General features: G+C 42.5%; 1 protein-coding gene across 8 annotated transcripts in view; it reads right to left on the bottom strand.

Moving 5' to 3' along the window:
• The window catches only part of LOC109872035 (disco-interacting protein 2 homolog C), a 248527-nt gene that overhangs the window by 120075 nt on the left and 108576 nt on the right, over nt 1–19876 (bottom strand). For 6 of the 8 annotated variants that reach the window (XM_031806571.1, XM_031806569.1, XM_031806570.1 and 3 more), the window contains exon 2: nt 3400–3477. In XM_031806571.1, coding sequence (XP_031662431.1) covers nt 3400–3477 — 78 coding nt within the window. The remainder of the gene's footprint in view (nt 1–3399; nt 3478–19876) is intronic. The other 2 variants (XM_031806568.1, XM_031806574.1) reach the window with 1 other exon arrangement.

Below are 19876 nucleotides of genomic sequence, written 5' to 3' on the forward strand. Positions count from 1 at the left end.
CTTGCTGCAATGGCCTCGGAGCGATAGTACAAATAAATTGCTTGCCAACAAGCTAGATAACTTCTTTGCAGATAAACTGTCTTTGTAGCAAGAACGAAATAAACAAGTATTATTCTTGGTTCTTGGAATTGAATCAACTCGACCCCAAAAGAGAAAAAGACTGCTCATGACCAATCCAGAAACATTGGAATTCATTTTGAAAGGTGGAAGAGTGACACCGAAATGGCCACCGTTCTCATTGACTGGTAATGTTAGGTAAGTGTTGGATTGCGTTTTTAACCTGCTAGCTACATTAGCGGATAACCTTGGTGTGTTCAGTGTTCAAGCTGATCGGTGAAACCCGCATGATGTAAAAAGTGTTTAGGTTTGGCTATTTGATCGGAGAAATCGGCATGATTTAAAAATTGTCCGTCTCATTCAATCGTCATACATTTTATCTCCAGCCTGTAGGCTACAGAAAAGGCCACATACTCTTTCTACCATATCCTATATCTGCTACATAATTTTTGTTGACAGAACGTTGGTGGAGCTCCAACAAATAGGTCCACAGACGATGCAATCTCAACCACACTGCCCTAACCCATCTGGACAAGAGGAATACCTATGTGAAAATGCTGTTCATCGACTACAGCTCAGCATTTAACACCATAGTACCCTCCAAACTCGTTATCAAGCTTGAGACCCTGGATCTCGACCCCACCCTGTGCAACTGGGTACTGGACTTCCTGACGGGCTGCCCCCAGGTGGTGAGGGTAGGTAACAACATCTCCACCCCGCTGATCCTCAACACTGGGGCCCCACAAGGGTGCGTTCTGAGCCCTCTCCTGTACTCCCTGTTCACCCACGACTGCGTGGCCACGCACGCCTCCAACTCAATCATCAAGTTTGCGGACGACACAACAGTGGTAGGCTTGATTACCAACAACGACGAGACGGCCTACAGGGAGGAGGTGAGGGCCTTCGGAGTGTGGTGTCAGGAAAATAACCTCACACTCAAAGTCAACAAAACTAAGGAGAGGATTGTGGACTTCAGGAAACAGCAGAGGGAACACCCCCCTATCCACATCGATGGGACAGTAGTGGAGAGGGTAGTACGTTTTAAGTTCCTTGGCGTACACATCACAGACAAACTGAATTGTTCCACCCACACAGACAGCATCGTGAAGAAGGCGCAGCAGCGCCTCTTCAACCTCAGGAGGCTGAAGAAATTTGGCTTGTCACCAAAAGCACTCACAAACTTCTACAGATGCACAATCGAGAGCATCCTGTCGGGCTGTATCACCGCCTTGTACGGCAACTGCTCCGCCCACAACCGTAAGGCTCTCCAGAGGGTAGTGAGGTCTGCACAACGCATCACCGGGGGCAAACTACCTGCCCTCCAGGACACCTACACCACCCGATGTCACAGGAAGGCCATAAAGATCATCAAGGACAACAACCACCCGAGCCACTGCCTGTTCACCCCGCTATCATCCAGAAGGCGAGGTCAGTACAGGTGCATCAAAGCAGGGACCGAGAGACTGAAAAACAGCTTCTATCTCAAGGCCATCAGACTGTTAAACAGCCACCACTAACATTGAGTGGCTGCTGCCAACACACTGACTCAACTCCAGCCACTTTAATAATGGGAATTGATGGGAATTGATGTAAAATATATCACTAGCCACTTTAAACAATGCTACTTAATATAATGTTTACATACCCTACATTATTCATCTCATATGTATACGTATATACTGTACTCTATATCATCTACTGCATCTTTATGTAATACATGTATCACTAGCCACTTTAAACTTTGCCACTTTGTTTACATACTCATCTCATGTATATACTGTACTCGATACCACCTACTGCATCTTGCCTATGCCGCTCTGTACCATCACTCATTCATATATCTTTATGTACATATTCTTTATCACCCTACACTTGTGTGTATAAGACAGTAGTTTTGGAATTGTTAGTTAGATTACTCGTTGGTTATTACTGCATTGTCGGAACTAGAAGCACAAGCATTTCACTACACTCGCATTAACATCTGCTAACCATGTGTATGTGACAAATACATTTGATTTGATTTGAACAGCGCCCTGGAGAAGTGCCTGGGAATGGACAAGTAAAATATTTTGCGCCCCTGCCTTTGAGAAAATGGGCACTGCTTATCAGAGTGTGGCATCAACGATCACCTAAAAAGCCCTTATCTTATGCCACCGGTTGAGAGATATTGTCATTGTTTTGGGGCAGAATTCTGTGAGGCTTTATGTGTTGTTGTTGGAGGTGCGTCTCAGTCAGTTTAATTCCGAAAATGACGTCCTCGTCAATCTGTTGTCGCAGGCGGCCACATAATCATGCCTAATGAGCGGGCTGGCCGTGTGTAGACACCATACAGCATGATACTCAATTACACTCACACACTTAATCTACGAGGTCTGCTGCCATACCTGCTTACCGTTCATGCCAAGTGGCCTAGATCTGCTTGGATTCAATGTATGGGCAGTTAAAATACATATTTAAGACACATTTCACAGAAGAACAATGGGTCAGCCTCTCCCCTTCCATCAGTGGGTGTTTGTCCCAAATTGCACCATATTCATATAACACTTTGGTCACAAGTAGTGCATTATAGGGACTAGGTGCCATTTGGGACACAGACCCTCATTTGATCATTTAAATAGATGTTGGGGAAACAACAATTCACAAAGCATAAAAAAATTATGCAGTTGAGGCCATTTTTATACAGTACTCTGAGAATGTACACATATAAGCTTTGTCACTGGTGTCTTCTGGGTCAATAATGAGCCCTTCTTCTGACCGGATTTATTTTCCAAAATGGCCGCTTGGATAACAACATTTTGACACTGTAGAACATCCCAGACATCAGTTAGATGAGTATAGCTGAGCTGAACTGCAACCCACACATCCATTAAAGTAAAGTTCTGTTTAATTTGGTACAAATGGGATGAAATGGAAAATGAATGAAAACAAATTGAAAACTGAAGGAATGTCACATCCACGGTTCTTCTGTCTTTTGTTATTAACTTGCATTACCTCCAAGTGAGAACATTATTAGTTAGGCTAGGTCTGTAAGATTGTATTAGTTAAGTTTAATTATGACTAAAATACATAAGCAAGAGTTAGGCCCTTGTATATTTCAACAATTAAATCAGTCATTTCCCCCACTAGACTTGAATCTATATACACCCAGGGAATGCAGAGAATCTGAGATTATTGTTGTGTTAGACATCAAGCTTTTGGTTTAAAGTATGCAGTCTATATCACAAAACAAAGACCTATATTCCAGAGTCAGATTAGCCCATAACTCTATTCCAGAATCCATCACTGTTTCAGATTAGTTGAGACAGACACGGTTAGTGTTTTGATTGGACAAGTGGTATTTACCTTTACCTGGTGCCTTAGGAAGGAAGGCCCCAATTAATTTGGACCTCTTCTTTTCATAGCCTTTCTGTGTGATGTCACCTGCCAAAGGAGGAGAGGAAAACTACCGTTAGTGAAACGGAAGAGCGTTCTTATTTCTTTCTCTTAGGGCTCTTATTCAGATCTGCATGCTGTTACTGAACCACAATATCCATGGCATCAGCAGATGACAGTATACAACAGGTTAAGCTGTTTGGTTAATCGCTGTTATGCTTCGTCTTTTTTTATGCTGAACAAGGAGCAGATGGGTGTTCAGCGCTAGGTTGGACAAACAGGAAGCGACAGGGATAGGAAGGGGGGGGGGAAACAAGGAAGGAGAGAAGTACAGGTTGGGAAGTAGCTAGACAGCTAGCTGGAATATATAGTGCATGCAGTGACTTTAGTGAGTGTCAGTAATGAATGAGACAGAGACCCAGCTGCCAGCATGTATTACCCATCAAGGCCTGGCGCCCCCACTGCCCTGGCCATCACACAGGTAATTAGGGGGGGATTGGCTGGGGGTGGGAGAGAGGGGGATAGGAGAGGGCCTGGCTGGTGGACGGAAAGATGGAGAGAGGAGGGTAGGAGAGGGCCTGGCTGGGGGACGGAAAGATGGAGAGAGGAGGACAGGAGAGGGCCTGGCTGGGGGACAGAGAGAGGGAGAGAGGAGGATAGGAGAGGGCCTGGCTGGGGGATGGAGACAGGGAGGGAGGGGGATAGGAGGGTCCCTGGCTGGGGGACGGATCCTACGAGTGATGGTGTAATTACATATTGATTACACTATCATTCGTTTTTCGTATGTCACAACGATTTATACATATGCTATGATGCTGGTAAAGTTGTCTCGTGCACCTACAGTGCTGGTCATAAAAAAAGCTAGCTAGCTCATGGATGCAAACAATGTTCTTCCCCTAAAACATAGCAAAACAACAACTGCTTCAGTAGCTATATAGTTAGCTAGCTAGCTAAATAGCTAGGTGTCATCATCTAAAATAACACCAATTTATAGGACAGTTCTTATTTGATTAATGGTGTTCGGACCCATCTATGAGAAGCTAGCCACAATAAGAATTAGCCACAATGTGGACTTTGCGGTTAGCCTTCAAAATAAAAGTATATGTCAGAGACAGTGATGCAAATTAATACAAATAGAAGAATTATGCCATAATTGAACATATCATGCTAAACGAGGTTGGAATGTTGTTATATAAAATCAACAAAAGACAATTTGTTAAAAAAACATTTTAAAAATCTGTTGAAATCACACTGGATGTATTATACTTTAGAATTGCATTGGGGGCATACATATTTCACTGTACAGCCTTACCTATGGATGGGGAATCAGTCTACTCAGTGACACCCAGAGAACATAAGCGTCGTAGCTCTTATTGCGGGACTCTGAAACAACTGTGAATTGAGCCATATTTATTGTCAACCTATGTGTATTGAACACTATTCCAGAGGAAAAACAATACTGCGTGGATGTTGGGAAAAAATATATTGGGTATTGAGTAGACTGTTACCCCATTTCATTAATCCCCAATCCTTAGGTAAAGCTGTTCAGTGCAATATGAATGTTAACACACACAATAGGCTGACTGGGGAGGTGATTTCACACAGTCACTGTCCTGTGATAAGAACTACAACGCTAATATTTACGTTAACTCTTCACAGTTGTGTTCTGTGGGTGTCACAGAGTAGACTGATACCCCATTTTATTGCTTCACATTCCAACCTTGTTTAACATGATCTAGTCTAAATATGGCATGATTCCACCAATAGTAACCTTCTGCATCACCTTCAAAGCTGTTATTTTATTTTGAAGGAAAACGGCAAAATCCACAATTGTGCCTAATCCTTATTGTGGCTAGCGTGACAACACATAACCTGGTCCGGTCGAGCGTCACTAGCCAGATGAAGCTAGCTGGCTGCTTTTAACGTTAGCTTTGGGCAACAGCGTTAAGTAGCTGGCTAGCTATTTATTTTCATGAACTGAAGTTCTATTTCAATAGGCGAACAACAAGTGGCTACCTAGCTAATACTTACTCACAAGGATTCCTAAATATTTGCTAAGAATAATGAAAATGACTAGTTTCTACTGGTCATTGTTTTCAGGCTGGTTGTATTGGTGCTAGCTAGGTACCAAGCTAAAGCTAGCTAGCTATCCCAGATGTTGCGGTCAAACAAATTCAGTTTTATTACCAACGCGGTATTGTAAACACATCGTTCATGGCCGTTGTTTGTTTGCTTGCAGACTTTTTTGTACAGCTTTGACAGTGCTACTGATAGTAGTGGTAGAGCTTGGCTTGCATGTGCAATTCAGAACACACAACATTCTACAGTATGTTATTGACATGTCAAATTGAAAGCCTACTTAACGCATCAAAGTGGGCATTAAATCTTTTTTTTTTGACACCCAAAGACCCAAACGGCGTTCCATAGTATGTCGTGAAGCTAATAGCAGTGACACTGTTACTGTGTAACTCCAGAGGGACAACATCTGAAAAATAGTGCACTTCGTAGTGTGTACCGGTGCTCGACCAGTTGCGAAAGTCAACATCACCCACAAGAGGGAACGGTTGATTGTCAAGTGCAATGAATTCTTACTCTTTAAAATGACTGATCGACTTGTTGTCTGCTCGATCCACACAGCAGACATTGTGGGCTAAGGTAGGAATGCTGTGTTGCACGTGTAGCGCAAAATTTTTACGTGGCGTCAATACGTCATGTACCTATGTTATATAGGTAGCTACGTCAGCTTTGACATTGGTTTTGCACATCGGTATTAAACTAGACATCGGGCTGATACCGATGTTGGCATTTTTTGCTAATATCGGCCGATTCCAATATGTTCATCGATATATTGTGCATCCCTATAGATATATACAATTCATTTGGAAAGTATTCAGACCCCTTGACTTATTCCACATTTTGTTACATCATAGCTTTCTTTATTCTAAAATGTATTAAATCACCCACCCCCCACCCTCAATCTACATACAATACCCCATAATGACAAAGCTAAAGTCTAAAACTGACATTTTAGACCCTTTACTCAGTACTTTGTTGAAGCAGCTTTGGCAGAGATTACAGCCTCGAGTCTTCTTGGGTATGACACTACAAACTTGGCACACCTGTATTTGGAGAGTTTCTCCCATTCTTCTCTGTAGATCCTCTCAAGCTCTGTCAGCTTAAATGAGTAGCAGTGCTGCACAGCTATTTTCAGGTCTCTCCAGAGATGTTTGATCGGATTCAAGTCCGGCCTCTGGCTGGGCCACTCAAGGACATTCAGAGACTTGTCCTGACTAGTCTCACAGTCTCTGCCGCTGAAAAACATCCCTACAGCATGATGATGCCTCCACTATACTTCCATTTAAGAATGATGGAGGCCACTGGGTTCTTGGGGAACTTCAATGCTGCAGAAATGTGTTGATGCCCTTCCGAAGATCTGTGCCTCTATGGGCAATTCCTTCGTCCTCATGGCTTGGTTTTTGCTCTAACATGCACTGTCAAATGTGGCACCTTATATAGATAGGTCTGTGCCTTTCCAAATCATGTCCAATCAATTGAATTTACCACAGGTGTACTCCAATCAAGTTGTAGAAACATTGAGGATGATCAATGGAAACAGGATGCATCTGAGCTCAATTACGAGTCTCATAGCAAAGGGTCTCAATACTTATGTAAATAAGTTTTTGTTTTTTTTTCATAAATTTGCTAAAATTTCTAAACACCTGTTTTCACTTTGTCATTATGGAGTATTGTGTGTAGATTGATGAGGTAAAAAAAGTACTGAATCCATTTCAGAATAAGGCTGTAACGTAAGAAAAGTTTTAAAAAGTCATGGGGTCTGAATACTTTCCGAATGCACTGTATTTCTGATACCTTTTAATACTTTTTCTGGTAGATGTTTTCTAAAGGCCCCTTTTCCATCTGTTTATCCAGAAATTAAAGCCTTTATTTAAGCCCATTTCTTAAAATGGAAAATGGTTGAAAAATGTATCTATGCCTTAATTTCTCGAAAACAAATACTCCTAGCATTCATTTGACATGCACCTATGAACTTCACATGTTGGTGCTCATGGGTCCTTTCAATGGAAATGCCCATAGGCAACACTGCAAAACAACCACATACAACACAACCCACATTGAAGCTTCATACACACACACGCGCACACATACACAGAGATAGACAAACATCTTCTTGGCACAAGGCGCTGATATTCGGGGAAGTCATCCACCGCGAACTGAAATTAACTTCTTCTCCAGCTCTGGATTTGAGATTTCCTGATGAGCTGCCTGATGCAGGAAAACAGGCAGACAGAGACACAGATCGATAGACAGGCAGACACAGACAAACCTGAGATTACGGGGGTGTCTGTCTGTCTGTCTGTATGGAATGCAGCCTACTTGATGGCTTTAGTACATTTACCCAGCCAGCTTTGGGGGGAAGCTCTGTTTTAGCCAGTGAGAGACAGCTCAGCCTCAAACTGCATTGCAAATGGCACCATATTCCCTATGTAGTGCATTACTTTTGACAATGGCCCATAGGGAATAGGGTGCCATTTGGGACACAGCCTCAGTCGTGTCCTCCAGAGTAGGAGAGGAGACAGCAGGAGACAACGAACATGAGGCGCTTTAAATGGTGAGGGTGACTCATCATGTCTTTCCTCCCTCGGGTTTACAAAAAAAAAATATTCAATTCAACCACCCCTCCCCTCATTGGAGTAAACTAGCGGCCAACAACACAGCTTTTTCGCTCAAAGTACAAGTAGTTCAATAATTATACATACAATTGAAGTCGGAAGTTTACATACACCTTAGCCAAACACATTTAAACTCAGTTTCACAAATCCTGACGTTTATCTTTATCTTCCTGACTGATGTCTTGAGATGTTGCTTCAATATATCCACATCATCCACATCCTCATGATGCCATCTATTTTGTGAAGTGCACCAGTCCCTCCTGCAGCAAAGCAGCCCCACAACATGATGCTGCCAACCCCGTGCTTCACGGTTGGGATGGTATTCTTTGGCTTGCAAGCCTCCCCCTTTTCCACCAAAAATAACAATGGTCATTATGGCCAAACAGTTCTATTAGACCAGAGGACATTTCTCCAAAAATTACGATATTTGTCCCCATGTGCAGTTGCAAACCGTAGTCTGGCTTTTTTATGGCGGTTTTGGAGCAGTGGCTTCTTCCTTGCTGAGCGGCCTTTCAGGTTATGTCGATATAGGACTCGTTTTACTGTCAATATAGATACTTTTGTACCCGTTTCCTCCAGCATCTTCACAAGGTCCTTTGCTGTTGTTCTGGGATTGATTTGCACTTTTTCACACCAAAGTACGTTCATCTCTAGGAGACAGAACGCGTCTCCTTCCTGAGCGGTATGACAACTGCGTGGTCCCATGGTGTTTATACTTGTGTACTATTGTTTGTCCAGTGGAACGTGGTACCTTCAGGTGTCTGGAAATTGCTCCCAAGTGTGAACCAAACGTTTGGAGGTCTACACTTTTTTCTGAGGTCTTGGCTGATTTCTTTTGATTTGACCAAGATGTCAAGCAAAGAGGCACTGAGTTTGAAGGTAGGCCTTGAAATACATCCACAGGTACACCTCCAATTGACTGAAATTATGTCAATTAGCCTATCAGAATCTTCTAAAGCCATGACATCATTTTCGTGAATTTTCCAAGCTGTTTAATAAAGGCACAGTCAACTTATTGTATGTAAACTTCTGACCCACTGGAATTGCGATACAGTGAATTTTAAGTGAAATAGTCTGTCTGTAAACAATTGTTGGAAAAATTACTTCTGTCATGCACAAAGTAGGTGCCGACTTGCCAAAACTATAGTTTGTTAACAAGAAATTTGTGGAGTGGTTGAAAAACAGGTTTTAATGAATCCAACCTAAGTGTATGTAAACTTCCAACTTCAACTGTATTTTACTAATTTCCTCTTTCTGCAATTGCTGGATTTTATGGATCTCAACTCCAACTTGCCGATGTCCACAGATTAACCCATCTTTCCCAGTATAATACTATAATAGCTATTTATTTTTGCTATAGATTCCTTCATGACTGATTCCTTACGAAGGTCTTTAACCTCCCTGTTTGTAACATTTCTACGGACATTGGCCTAAAAATGAATACTTTACCCAATAGTATAATGCTGATTGACTGATCATGGTTTTCAGATCCTCTAACAGATCCTCTTTCAGATCCTCTTTTCAGGTCCATCTAAAACCTGATGTGATGACATAACCATTCCTGGACTTGAATCCAAAAGTGAGCCACCGATGGACAATAACAGAAAATACGCTCTATTGATTCTTTCTCCTGCTACAGCTGTTTGTCAGAACCCATCTGAGAGACACAGAGAGACATCTTTAGCCCAAGCCTCTGAGCTGAGAACCAACAGCACAATGAAGAGGCCCCTTGTCCATAGAAAAACATGACTAAGCTGTTATTTAGACAGAAAGAAGACAATGACATAGATGGTTACAGATGGCAAAACTCGTCTGTCCTGGTCACGGATGGGCTATTGCAGCAGACGACCACATCGAGTTCCACTCCTATCAGCTAAAAACAAGAAGCAGCTCCAGTGGGCACATGATCAACAGGTGTGGAACATTGCCTGGTCTGACGAATCCCGGTTCCTGTTGCATCATGCTGATGGCAGAGTCCGGATTTGGCGTAAGCAGCATGAGTCAACGGAACAGGCTGGTGGCGGTGGTGTAATGGTGTCGGGAATGCTTTCTGGCAACTTTCTGGGCATCAAGTCCCTTGATACCAATTGAGCAACATACACAGGCCATCCTACTACATAATTACTTTATAAACCCTCTATGCATATGGTTTTAATCACAACTTACTTTTGGAAAGAATCATTTGAAATAATTAGCAGCAAGTTTAAGTACAACAGAGACTTAAATACGCATACAGTTCCCTACAGTGTACAGTACAGTAACTCACTCTGCTGCTTTTTATATGTCTATTTAGTAAGCTGCTTCATGCAATGAATAATTTAAGACACATACTGCACTAGACTCAATCCATCCAATCCTTATATTTCATATTTCCTTTCAGAGACTCTCACTTTCAGATAGATGTTCCTTTGGTTATATGCACCAAAGTGGCCATATAAGAGCAAGAACGTAGAAGTACGCTAGCATCCTCACAGTCAATTGCAGGGTGAGGCCAGAGTAGCCACCATACTCACAGTGCTAGTTTTGGCTCCAACACATGAAATGCTTATTGCAGAGGAAATGGTGAGTTGGCTAAAGATGCCCTACCTGCGTTTTAGTGCTGACAAAGGTTGTAACCCACACTGCTATGCTAAACACACCCATTATACCTGCTTTCTTTGCCCAGGTTTTTAAAATTAAAGCGCACTTAGTTTATTTTCATAGGAGACCCACAACATGTGTAGAAAAGAGTAAAATAGTATTTGAACAGAGTGTAGGAGGAAGAGGAGGGGGAGGAGGAAGGGGAGGAGCAGGAGCAGGAGTAGGAATGGCATAGTCAGCCTGCCTCCCTGAACCCAGTCCTCTCCCAGGAATGTTTATGTAATGCTTTTATAGCACAACGGGAAGAACTCATTTCTCTCTCCATCACGATGATGATCTACACTGGGTGTAATGGGGGAACAATAAAATCAGCATCATTTCCCTTGCTTTCTTTTGTGGGAATGTTGCTGGCGTGTATCGTGGCCGTTTTACGTGCTCCTGACCAATTATGCTATTTTGTGTTTTTTTTAATGCTAATTATACTATTTTGCCTCTACCCTCTGTTCTAATGGTACATGTACTAGTTTGTTCTCCAGTACGAGCTCGGTTCAAGATGATCATATCAACGGGACCTGAAGAACGGTAATATCCTCTGCTTCATGGAGTTGTTTCAGAAGGAGGACATGGTTAATATAAACCTAGCTGGTTTCTCTATGCATCAGCAGGACAGAAAGGCAGTGTCTCGTAAACTCAAGGGTGGAGGTGTGTGTCTCTTTGTTAACAACAGCTGATGCGTGATCTCTAATATTAAGGGAGTCTCTAGGTTCTACTCGCCTGAGTTAGAATACCTCATGATAAGCTGTAGACCATACTATTTACCAAGAGTTTTCATCTGTATTTTTCGTAGCTGTCGACTTACCACCACAAACTGATGCTGGCACTAAAACCACACTCAACAAGGGTAGCCTAGTGGGTAGCCTAGTGGTTAGAGCGTTGGACTAGGTACAAATCTGTCATTCTGCCCCTGAACAGGCAGTTAACCCACTGTTCCTAGGCCGTTATTGAAAATAAGAATTTGTTCTTAACTGACTTGCCTAGTAAAATAAAGTAAAACAAATTCTTATTTACAACGACGACCTACCCCGGCCAAACCTGGACGACACTGGGCCAATTGTGCGCCACCATATGGGGACTCCCAATCACGGCCGGATGTTATACAGCCTGGAATTGAACCAGGTACTGTAGTGATGCCTGGGATGCAGTGCCTTAGACCACTGCACCACTTGGGAGCCAATTGCAGGGCCAACAAGAAAATGCTCATCAGAGGCAGCTCTCCTATTGGCCAGTGATTTTAATGCAGGAAAACTGAATGTTACCTGTGCAACTAGGAGGGGGAAAAAAACCTAGATCCCCTTTACTTCACACAGAGACGCATACAAAGCTCTGCCTCCATTTGGCAAATCCATAACTCTATCCTCCGGATACCTGCTTACAAGCAAAAACCCAAACAGGAAGTACAAGTGACACACAATTCAGAAGCGGTCAGATGAAGCAGATGCTAAGCTACAGGACTGTTTTGCTAGCACAGACTGGAATATGTTCCGGAATTCATTAGATAACATTGAGGAGTGTACCACATCAGTCACCGGCATCATTAATAAGTGCATCGACACCATTGTTCCCACAATGACCGTACGTACATACAGTACATATCAGAACCAGAAGCCATGAATTACAGGCAACATCCGCAGTGAGCAAAAGGTTAGTGCTCCGTGTTCAAGGAGGATTTTTCATGATCCAAACACACCGACGCAGTCGTGAAGAGGGCACAACGTATTTTCCCCCTCAGGAGGTTGAAAAGATTTGGCACTCAGATCCTCAAAAATGTCTATAGCTGCACCATGGAGAGCATCTTGAGTGGCTGCATCACCGCTTGGTATGGCAACTGCTTGGCATCTGACCCGAGGACGCGACAGAGAGTAGTGCGTACGACCCAGTACATCTCTGGGGCCGAGCTCCCTGCCATCCAGGACCTCTATACCAGGAGATGCCAGAGAAAGGCGCAACAAAAATTGTCAAAGACTCCAGCCACCCAAGACATAGACTGTTCTCTCTGCTACTGCACAGCAAGTGGTACCAATGCACCAAGTCTGAAACCAACACGACCCTGAACAGCTTCTACCCCCAAGCCCTAGGACTTCTAAACAAGACAGCTAAATAGCTAATCAAATGGCTACCTGGAGTACCTGCATCGACCCTTTTTTGCACTAACACACACACACATAAACTAACACCCCAACACACATAACATGCACACATGCATACTGAAGCCGCACACACACATGCTGCTGCTATTGTCTATGATCTATCCTGTTGCCTAGTCACTTTACCCCTACCTATATGTACAGTACATAGCTAACTCAATTACTGGTACTCCCTGTATATAGTCATGTTATTTTTATTCTTTATTTTGTATTTGTTATTCACTGGGTATTTATTCTTCGTGACACTTTTTAAACGTTTTATTCATTTTTTTTTTTTTAAATCTGGTCTTCAACTCTGCATTGCTGTAAATGTACCCATAATTAAACATTTCACTATTAGTCTACACCTGCTGTCTACGAAGCATGTGACAAATAACATTTGATTTGATTGATTTGATTAGGCGCTGCTAACTGCTGTTGCCTTTGCTGACTGAGCCTCACTAACACCCCTTCCCTTCAGCTCCCCGGCCAACCCAGGCTTGTATCATATGTACAGTACAGAGGCTTACAGTACAATAGATTAGGTCCCTCATACTGCATCCCAAATGGCACCCTATTCCCCAGTGCACTACTTTTGACAACGTCTGTCTGTATGATTACAGCAGACAGGTAGACTTAGATAAGAGGAATGCAGGTACACAGTCAACACAGCTGGAACCCCTCACATATGGTCTCCCACCGCAAGGGGCCAGGGCCCCAGAATCCCATTAAAGACCCTGGGCTGGCCCATCCTTTACCCATCCAGACTGTGCATATACCCAAACACACAAACACTAGTAACAAAAAAACGGGACCAACTAAACAGTGAAAAAGCTAAGCCACCAAAAGGAGAAACACCAGTTCAAGAATGCCTGCTAAGCTGCAATATTGTGTCAATAAAAATATCAAAAGGTGCAGAGGACTACAAGTACCATGCTAATCGCAGTGTTAGCACTCAGTTATATTATTAAATATTCATGTTGTTGTTGCACAGCATACACCTCGGTGATGGTTGATATTTCAAACCGACAAATTATACTCACCAAGCATATGCATATCCAGCCCAAAAAATGGGAAACAAGTGTTGGTAGTGTAAAATATATGTTGATATTAGGACTAACTATTAACTACCTATAGATCCGTCTACAAAGCGCTGCCCTGTACAGCAGAGCTCCTGTCTCTCTGTATTCCTACCTGAAGCACAAAGCCACACCACAGGGACAATGGAAATACTAATCTAGCGCTCAGGCAGGCAACGCAGGAAAACAATCCCCTTATTTGCATTTCACAAACCATGTAAACATTTCAAAAGGAATCCTCTTCTGCCTTGGCCTCCCCAGTGGCGCAGCGGTCTAAGACACTGCATCTCAGTGCAAGAGGCGTCACTGCAGTCCCTGGTTCGAATCCAGGCTGCATCACATCCGGCCGTGATTGGGAGTCTCATAGGGCGGCGCACAGCGTCGTCTGGGTTTGGCCGGGGTATGCCATCATTGTAAATAAGAATTTGTTCTTAACTGACTTGCCTAGTTAAATTATTATTTTAAAAAATTCCTTTGCAACCAGTCACACTACACCAAAGATGATCTATTATATTGAAAAGATATCCGAGTGACCCAGCTGGGCGATATGATTCTAGATTTTTTTTCTTCAAATTTATGTATTAGAGATTTTTTTTAAATGTTCTCTAAATAAGCATTGTCGTACAATTAAAGTTAAAACACACTGCATTTCAAACAGTCAGCAATACTGTAATGAATTTAAGCCTTCCACAACTACGAGACCCACTAATAATTTACTAATTTAATCTGCATTTTTTTGTTGTTGCAAGAAATCACTGATCTGGCTTTCAAGTCTGCCTATGAAAACGCCCTTTTTTGTTACAAATTTAACTAGAACCATGCATAATGCACATGTCCAACAAGAGAAGAGACAGCTAGTATAAAGGTCTTTGGCTAAAATGCTGCTAGCAGTACGTGGTACCCCAATGCCAAGCTCGACAAACTGAGCATTCATTTTCCAGAATCAATGTTTATTGATATTCTCATTTTAGTAGTGTCTGCTCTGCGTGCAATTTGAGTAGTTGAGACATACAAAGGGTATCGTTAGAATAGTTAACTTCTCTATTACAGTAATATAATGTCTCAATGTGTTTGTGTCCATATGAACGATTCTATTGGACCAAAATTGGGAAGGTGCACACAGCACAGGAGCGAAAGAAACGAGACCAAAAATACAACATGAGAACAAGTGGACATAAAAACTAAAAATAACAAAACCTTGATTCTTGCGATACAGGCATTTGGAATATACCGCAAAAACACATTCAAATTAATTCAATATATCACCCAGCCCTACGAGTGACCGCTTTAACGATGGAAATGCATGTCCTGAATGAGTGAAGGCACGTGAGATCAGGTGGGTCCATTCTAGCCAATGAGAGGGCTGATACGCGTGTGAACAACAGCCACAACTAAGTTGTTTTTCTCAAAGTTGCTGAAATGCCACGTGCATCCATTTATATCAGTACATTTGTTAGAGCCTAAACATCATGAAACTTCTGTTGGCTTAAATAAGCCTCACTTAATTAAACACTCTCATAGACCTCAATACAAAAAGGGCTTATCTAGCAGGACAGATTTTGGGCAGAGTAAATCCTCTCGCTTCGCCTCTCCCTCACTGATTACACACACACTGTTTGAGCCAGATGATAGGTTGTCAATTAGCTTTCCCTTCTTTGCTTTACATTCAAACCACTTTTTCTTGAGGGGGTTTAATCCAATCATTAAAGAGTGTGCATCCCTCTAAACCTTTCCAGTTGGAACAGTCCAACCCCAACCTGCCTGCCCAAACATGCTATACTGGCAACATCAGCAAAAACAAACAAATGGGTGTTTGTTGGCACAGGCCATGGCACCACGGTGACAGAGATCCTATAGCTTGCCCCTGGGGAGGCCTGGGGAAATGAGGACAGGGCACTGCTGGAGCTCTCTGGTGGCTTGGATTAACAACAATGCATACAGCAATTCAGCTTTTAGCTGCAGATGTGCACAATATCAAATCAACATTATTATTGAACAAACTATGGGCAACTATGCTAGAGGGCGGTTTTTTCCATCTTTGTAACATTGCAAAAAATCTGAAACTTTTTGTCTAACAATTATGCTGAAAAACTAATCCATGCTTTTGTCAATTCTAGATTAGACTACTGCAATGCTCTACTCTCCTGCTACCTGGAAAAGCACTTCATAAAGTTCAGTTAGTGACTAGAAACCAACATTTTTATCATATTACTCCAGTTCTAGCCTCTAGCTTCCTGTTAAGGCTAGGGCTGAATTCAATGTTTTCTGCTAACCTAAAAAGCATTACATGAATTTGCTCCTACCAATCTCTCCGATTTGGTCCTGCCGTACATACCTACACGAACACTACGGTCACAAGATGCAGGCCTCCTTATTGTCCCTAGAACTTCTAAGCAAACAGCTGGAAGGAAGGGCTTTCTCCTATAGAGCTACATTTGTATGTAATGGTCTGCCTATAAATGTGAGAGACACAGACTTGGTCTCGACCTTTAAGTCTTTACTGAAGACTCATCTCTTCATTAGGTCCTATGATTGAGTGTAGTCTGGCCCATGGGTGCAAAGGTGAACAGCAAGTCACTGGAGTGACAAACCACCCATGCTGTCTCTGCCTGGCTGACTCTCCTCTCTCCACTGGGATTCTTTGCCTCTGACCCTATTACGGGGGCTGAGTCACTGGCTTACCAGTGCTGTCCCTAGGAACAGGGGGGGACACGTTACGCCAGGATCTTTTCTCTATACTCGACTTGAGTGTGTTGAGTCACTCACGTGATCTTCGTGTCCGGTTTTGCGCCCCCTCGGGCTTGTGCGGTGGAGGAGATCTTGGTGGGCTACACTGAGCCTTGTCTCAGGGTAGTAACTTGTTGTTCTGTTGATATCCCTTTAATGGCAAAGTGGGAGTGGTTATATCCTACCTGGTTGGCCCTGTCTGGGGTTATCGTCGGACAGGGCCACAGTGTCCCACGAACCCCCCATCTCAGCCTCCAGTATGTATGTGACAATAGTCTATGTGCCAGGGGGCTAGGGTCTGTCTGTCTTATCTGGTGAAATTCTCCTGTCTAATCTGGTGTCCTGTGTGAAGTTAAATTCTCTCTCTCTCTCTACTTGCTGTTTGGGGTTTTAGGCTGGGTTTCTGTATTCACACTTTGTGACATCTTCTGATGTAAGGGCTTTATAAATACCTTTGATTTGATTTAGAACATCAGACCAGCTTCTATACCGGAAGGGGAGGAGGACAGCTCTTGATTTAACTGCTGCCAAACTATTATGATTTATAGCAACCTGCTTTATATCAGTTAGACTCACAGAAAGACAACGGCTCTCTTTCGAAGACGTTCTGCATTGACCGTAAGATGGATGAATTCCTAGTGAGGTTGAGCTTGTAAGTACACTGAAACACTGTTATTTGATATAATAATACTGATTTTCCTGATTTCCCAGGCTTTATTTTAGCCATTTCAGATTGCATCCCAAATTGGACTCTATTCCATTTATAGTGTACTACTTTTGATCAGAGCCCATAGTAGTGCACTCTAAAGGGAATAGGCTGCCATTTGGGACGTAGCCTGAGTGTTAGTGGTTATTGTTTTCAGGACATCGTTGGGATACAATGGGCTTTGGTAGTGGTGGTGGGAGAGGGGGACCAACATACAGAGAGAAATTCATTCCATTATTAAAGTCCATGCATTACGAACATACTCATTCTGTCAGATCTCAGTCGGAGTGTGATCAGAGAAAAGACACATTTCAAATTGGTGCACACTTCACTTACTACATTTACAATTCAGAGGTCAGGAAAGTCCCATGGGGAAAATAGTATGATGTCAGCAGACAATAACGTAACTGGAGAATGAATATACACTGAACAAAAATATAAATGTAAAGTGTTGTTACCATGTTTCATGAGCTGAAATACACAAAAAGCACAAAAAGATTATTTCTCTAAAATGTTTTTACATCCCTGTTTCGTGAGCAATTATTATTTTCCAAGATAATCCATCCACCTGACAGATGTGGCATATCAAGAAGCTGATTAAACGGCATGACCATTACACAAGTGCACGTTGTGCTGGGGACAACAAAAGGTCAGTCTAAAATGTGCAGTTTTGTCCCACAACACAATGCCACAGATGTCTCCAGTTGAGGGAGCATGAGATTGGCATGCTGACTGTCCATTTAATGTTAATTTCTCTATCATAACCTGCCTCGAACATCGTCTTAAAGGATTTGGCAGTACATCCAACCGGCCTCACAACCGCAGACCATGTGTAACCACGCCAGCCCAGGATCTCCACATCTGGCTTCTTCACCTGTGGGATCGTCTGAGACCAGCCACCCGGACAGCTGATGAAACTGCGGGTTTGCACAACCAAATAATTTCTGCGCAAACTTTCTGAAACCGTCTCAGGGAAGCTCATCTGGTGCTCGTCATCCTCACCAGGGTCTTGAACTGACTGCAATTCGGCGTTGTAACCAACTTCAGTGGGAAAATGCTCACCTTCGATGGCCACTAGCACAGTGAAGGAGTGTGATCTTCACGGTTTCAACTGTACCGGGCAGATGGCAGACAATTCATATGGCAGTGTGTAGGTGACCGGTTTACTGATGTCAACGTTGTGAACAGAGTGCTCCATGGTGGAGGTGGGGTTATGGTATGGGCAGGCATAAGCTACAAACAACGAACACAATTGCATTTTAGCGATGGCAATTTAAATGCACAGAGATACCATGACAATATCCTGAGGCCCATTGTCGTGCCATTCATCCGCCGCCATCACCTCATGTATCAGCGTGATAATGTACACAATACATGGAAGCTGAAAATGTCCCAGTTCTTCCATGGCCTGCATACTCACAAGACATGTCACCCATTGAGCATGTTTGGCATGCTCTGGGTCTACATGTACGACAGCGTGTTCTAGAGGTCGACCGTTTAATCGGAATGGCCGACTAATTAGGGCCGATTTCAAGTTTTCAAAACAATCGGTAATCAGCATTTTTGGACATTGTTATGCGAGCGCAGCAAGGAGCCAAGGTAAGGTGCTAGCTAGCATTAAACATATCTTATAAAAAAAACAATCAATCTTAACATAATCACTAGTTAATTAACTACACATGGTCGATGATATTACTAGTTTATCTAGCTTGTCCTGCATTGCATATAACCGTGCCTGTTAATTTATCATTGAATCATTCCCTACTTTGCCAAACAGGTGATTAAACAAGCACATTCGCGAAAAAAGCTGTCGTTGCACCAATGTGTACCTAACCATAAACAATTCCTTTCTTAAAATCAATACACAAGTATATATTTTTATACCTGCATATTTAGTTAATATTGCCTGCTAACATGAATTTCTTTTAACTAGGGCAATTGTGTCCCTTCTCTTGCATTTTGTGCAACAGAGTCAGGGTATATGCAGCAGTTTGGGCCGCCTGGCTCGTTGTGAACTGTGTGAAGACTATTTCTTCCTAACAAAAGACAGCCAACTTCGCCAAACGAGGGATGATTTAACAAAAGCGCATTCGCGAAAAAAGCTATATCGTTGCACGAATGTACCTAACCATAAACATCAATGCCTTTCTTAAAATCAATACACAGAAGTAAAAAAAAATTTAACCTGCATATTTAGTTCAAAGAAAAAAAGGTTAATATTAAACTAGGGAACTTGTGTCACTTCTTTTGCGTTCATTGCATGCAGAATCAGTGTTAATGCAACAGTTTGGGCCGCCTAATTTGCCAGAATTTTACGTAGTTATGACATAATATTGAAGGTTGTGCAATGTAACAGGAATATTTAGACTTATGGATGCCACCCGTTAGATAAAATACGTAACGGTTCCGTATTTCACTGAAAAAATAAACGTTTTGTTTTCAAAATGATAGTTTCAGGATTTGACCATATTAATGACCTAA

This window comes from Oncorhynchus kisutch, linkage group LG27, assembly GCF_002021735.2.
Source record: "Oncorhynchus kisutch isolate 150728-3 linkage group LG27, Okis_V2, whole genome shotgun sequence".
Lineage (NCBI taxonomy): Eukaryota > Metazoa > Chordata > Actinopteri > Salmoniformes > Salmonidae > Oncorhynchus > Oncorhynchus kisutch.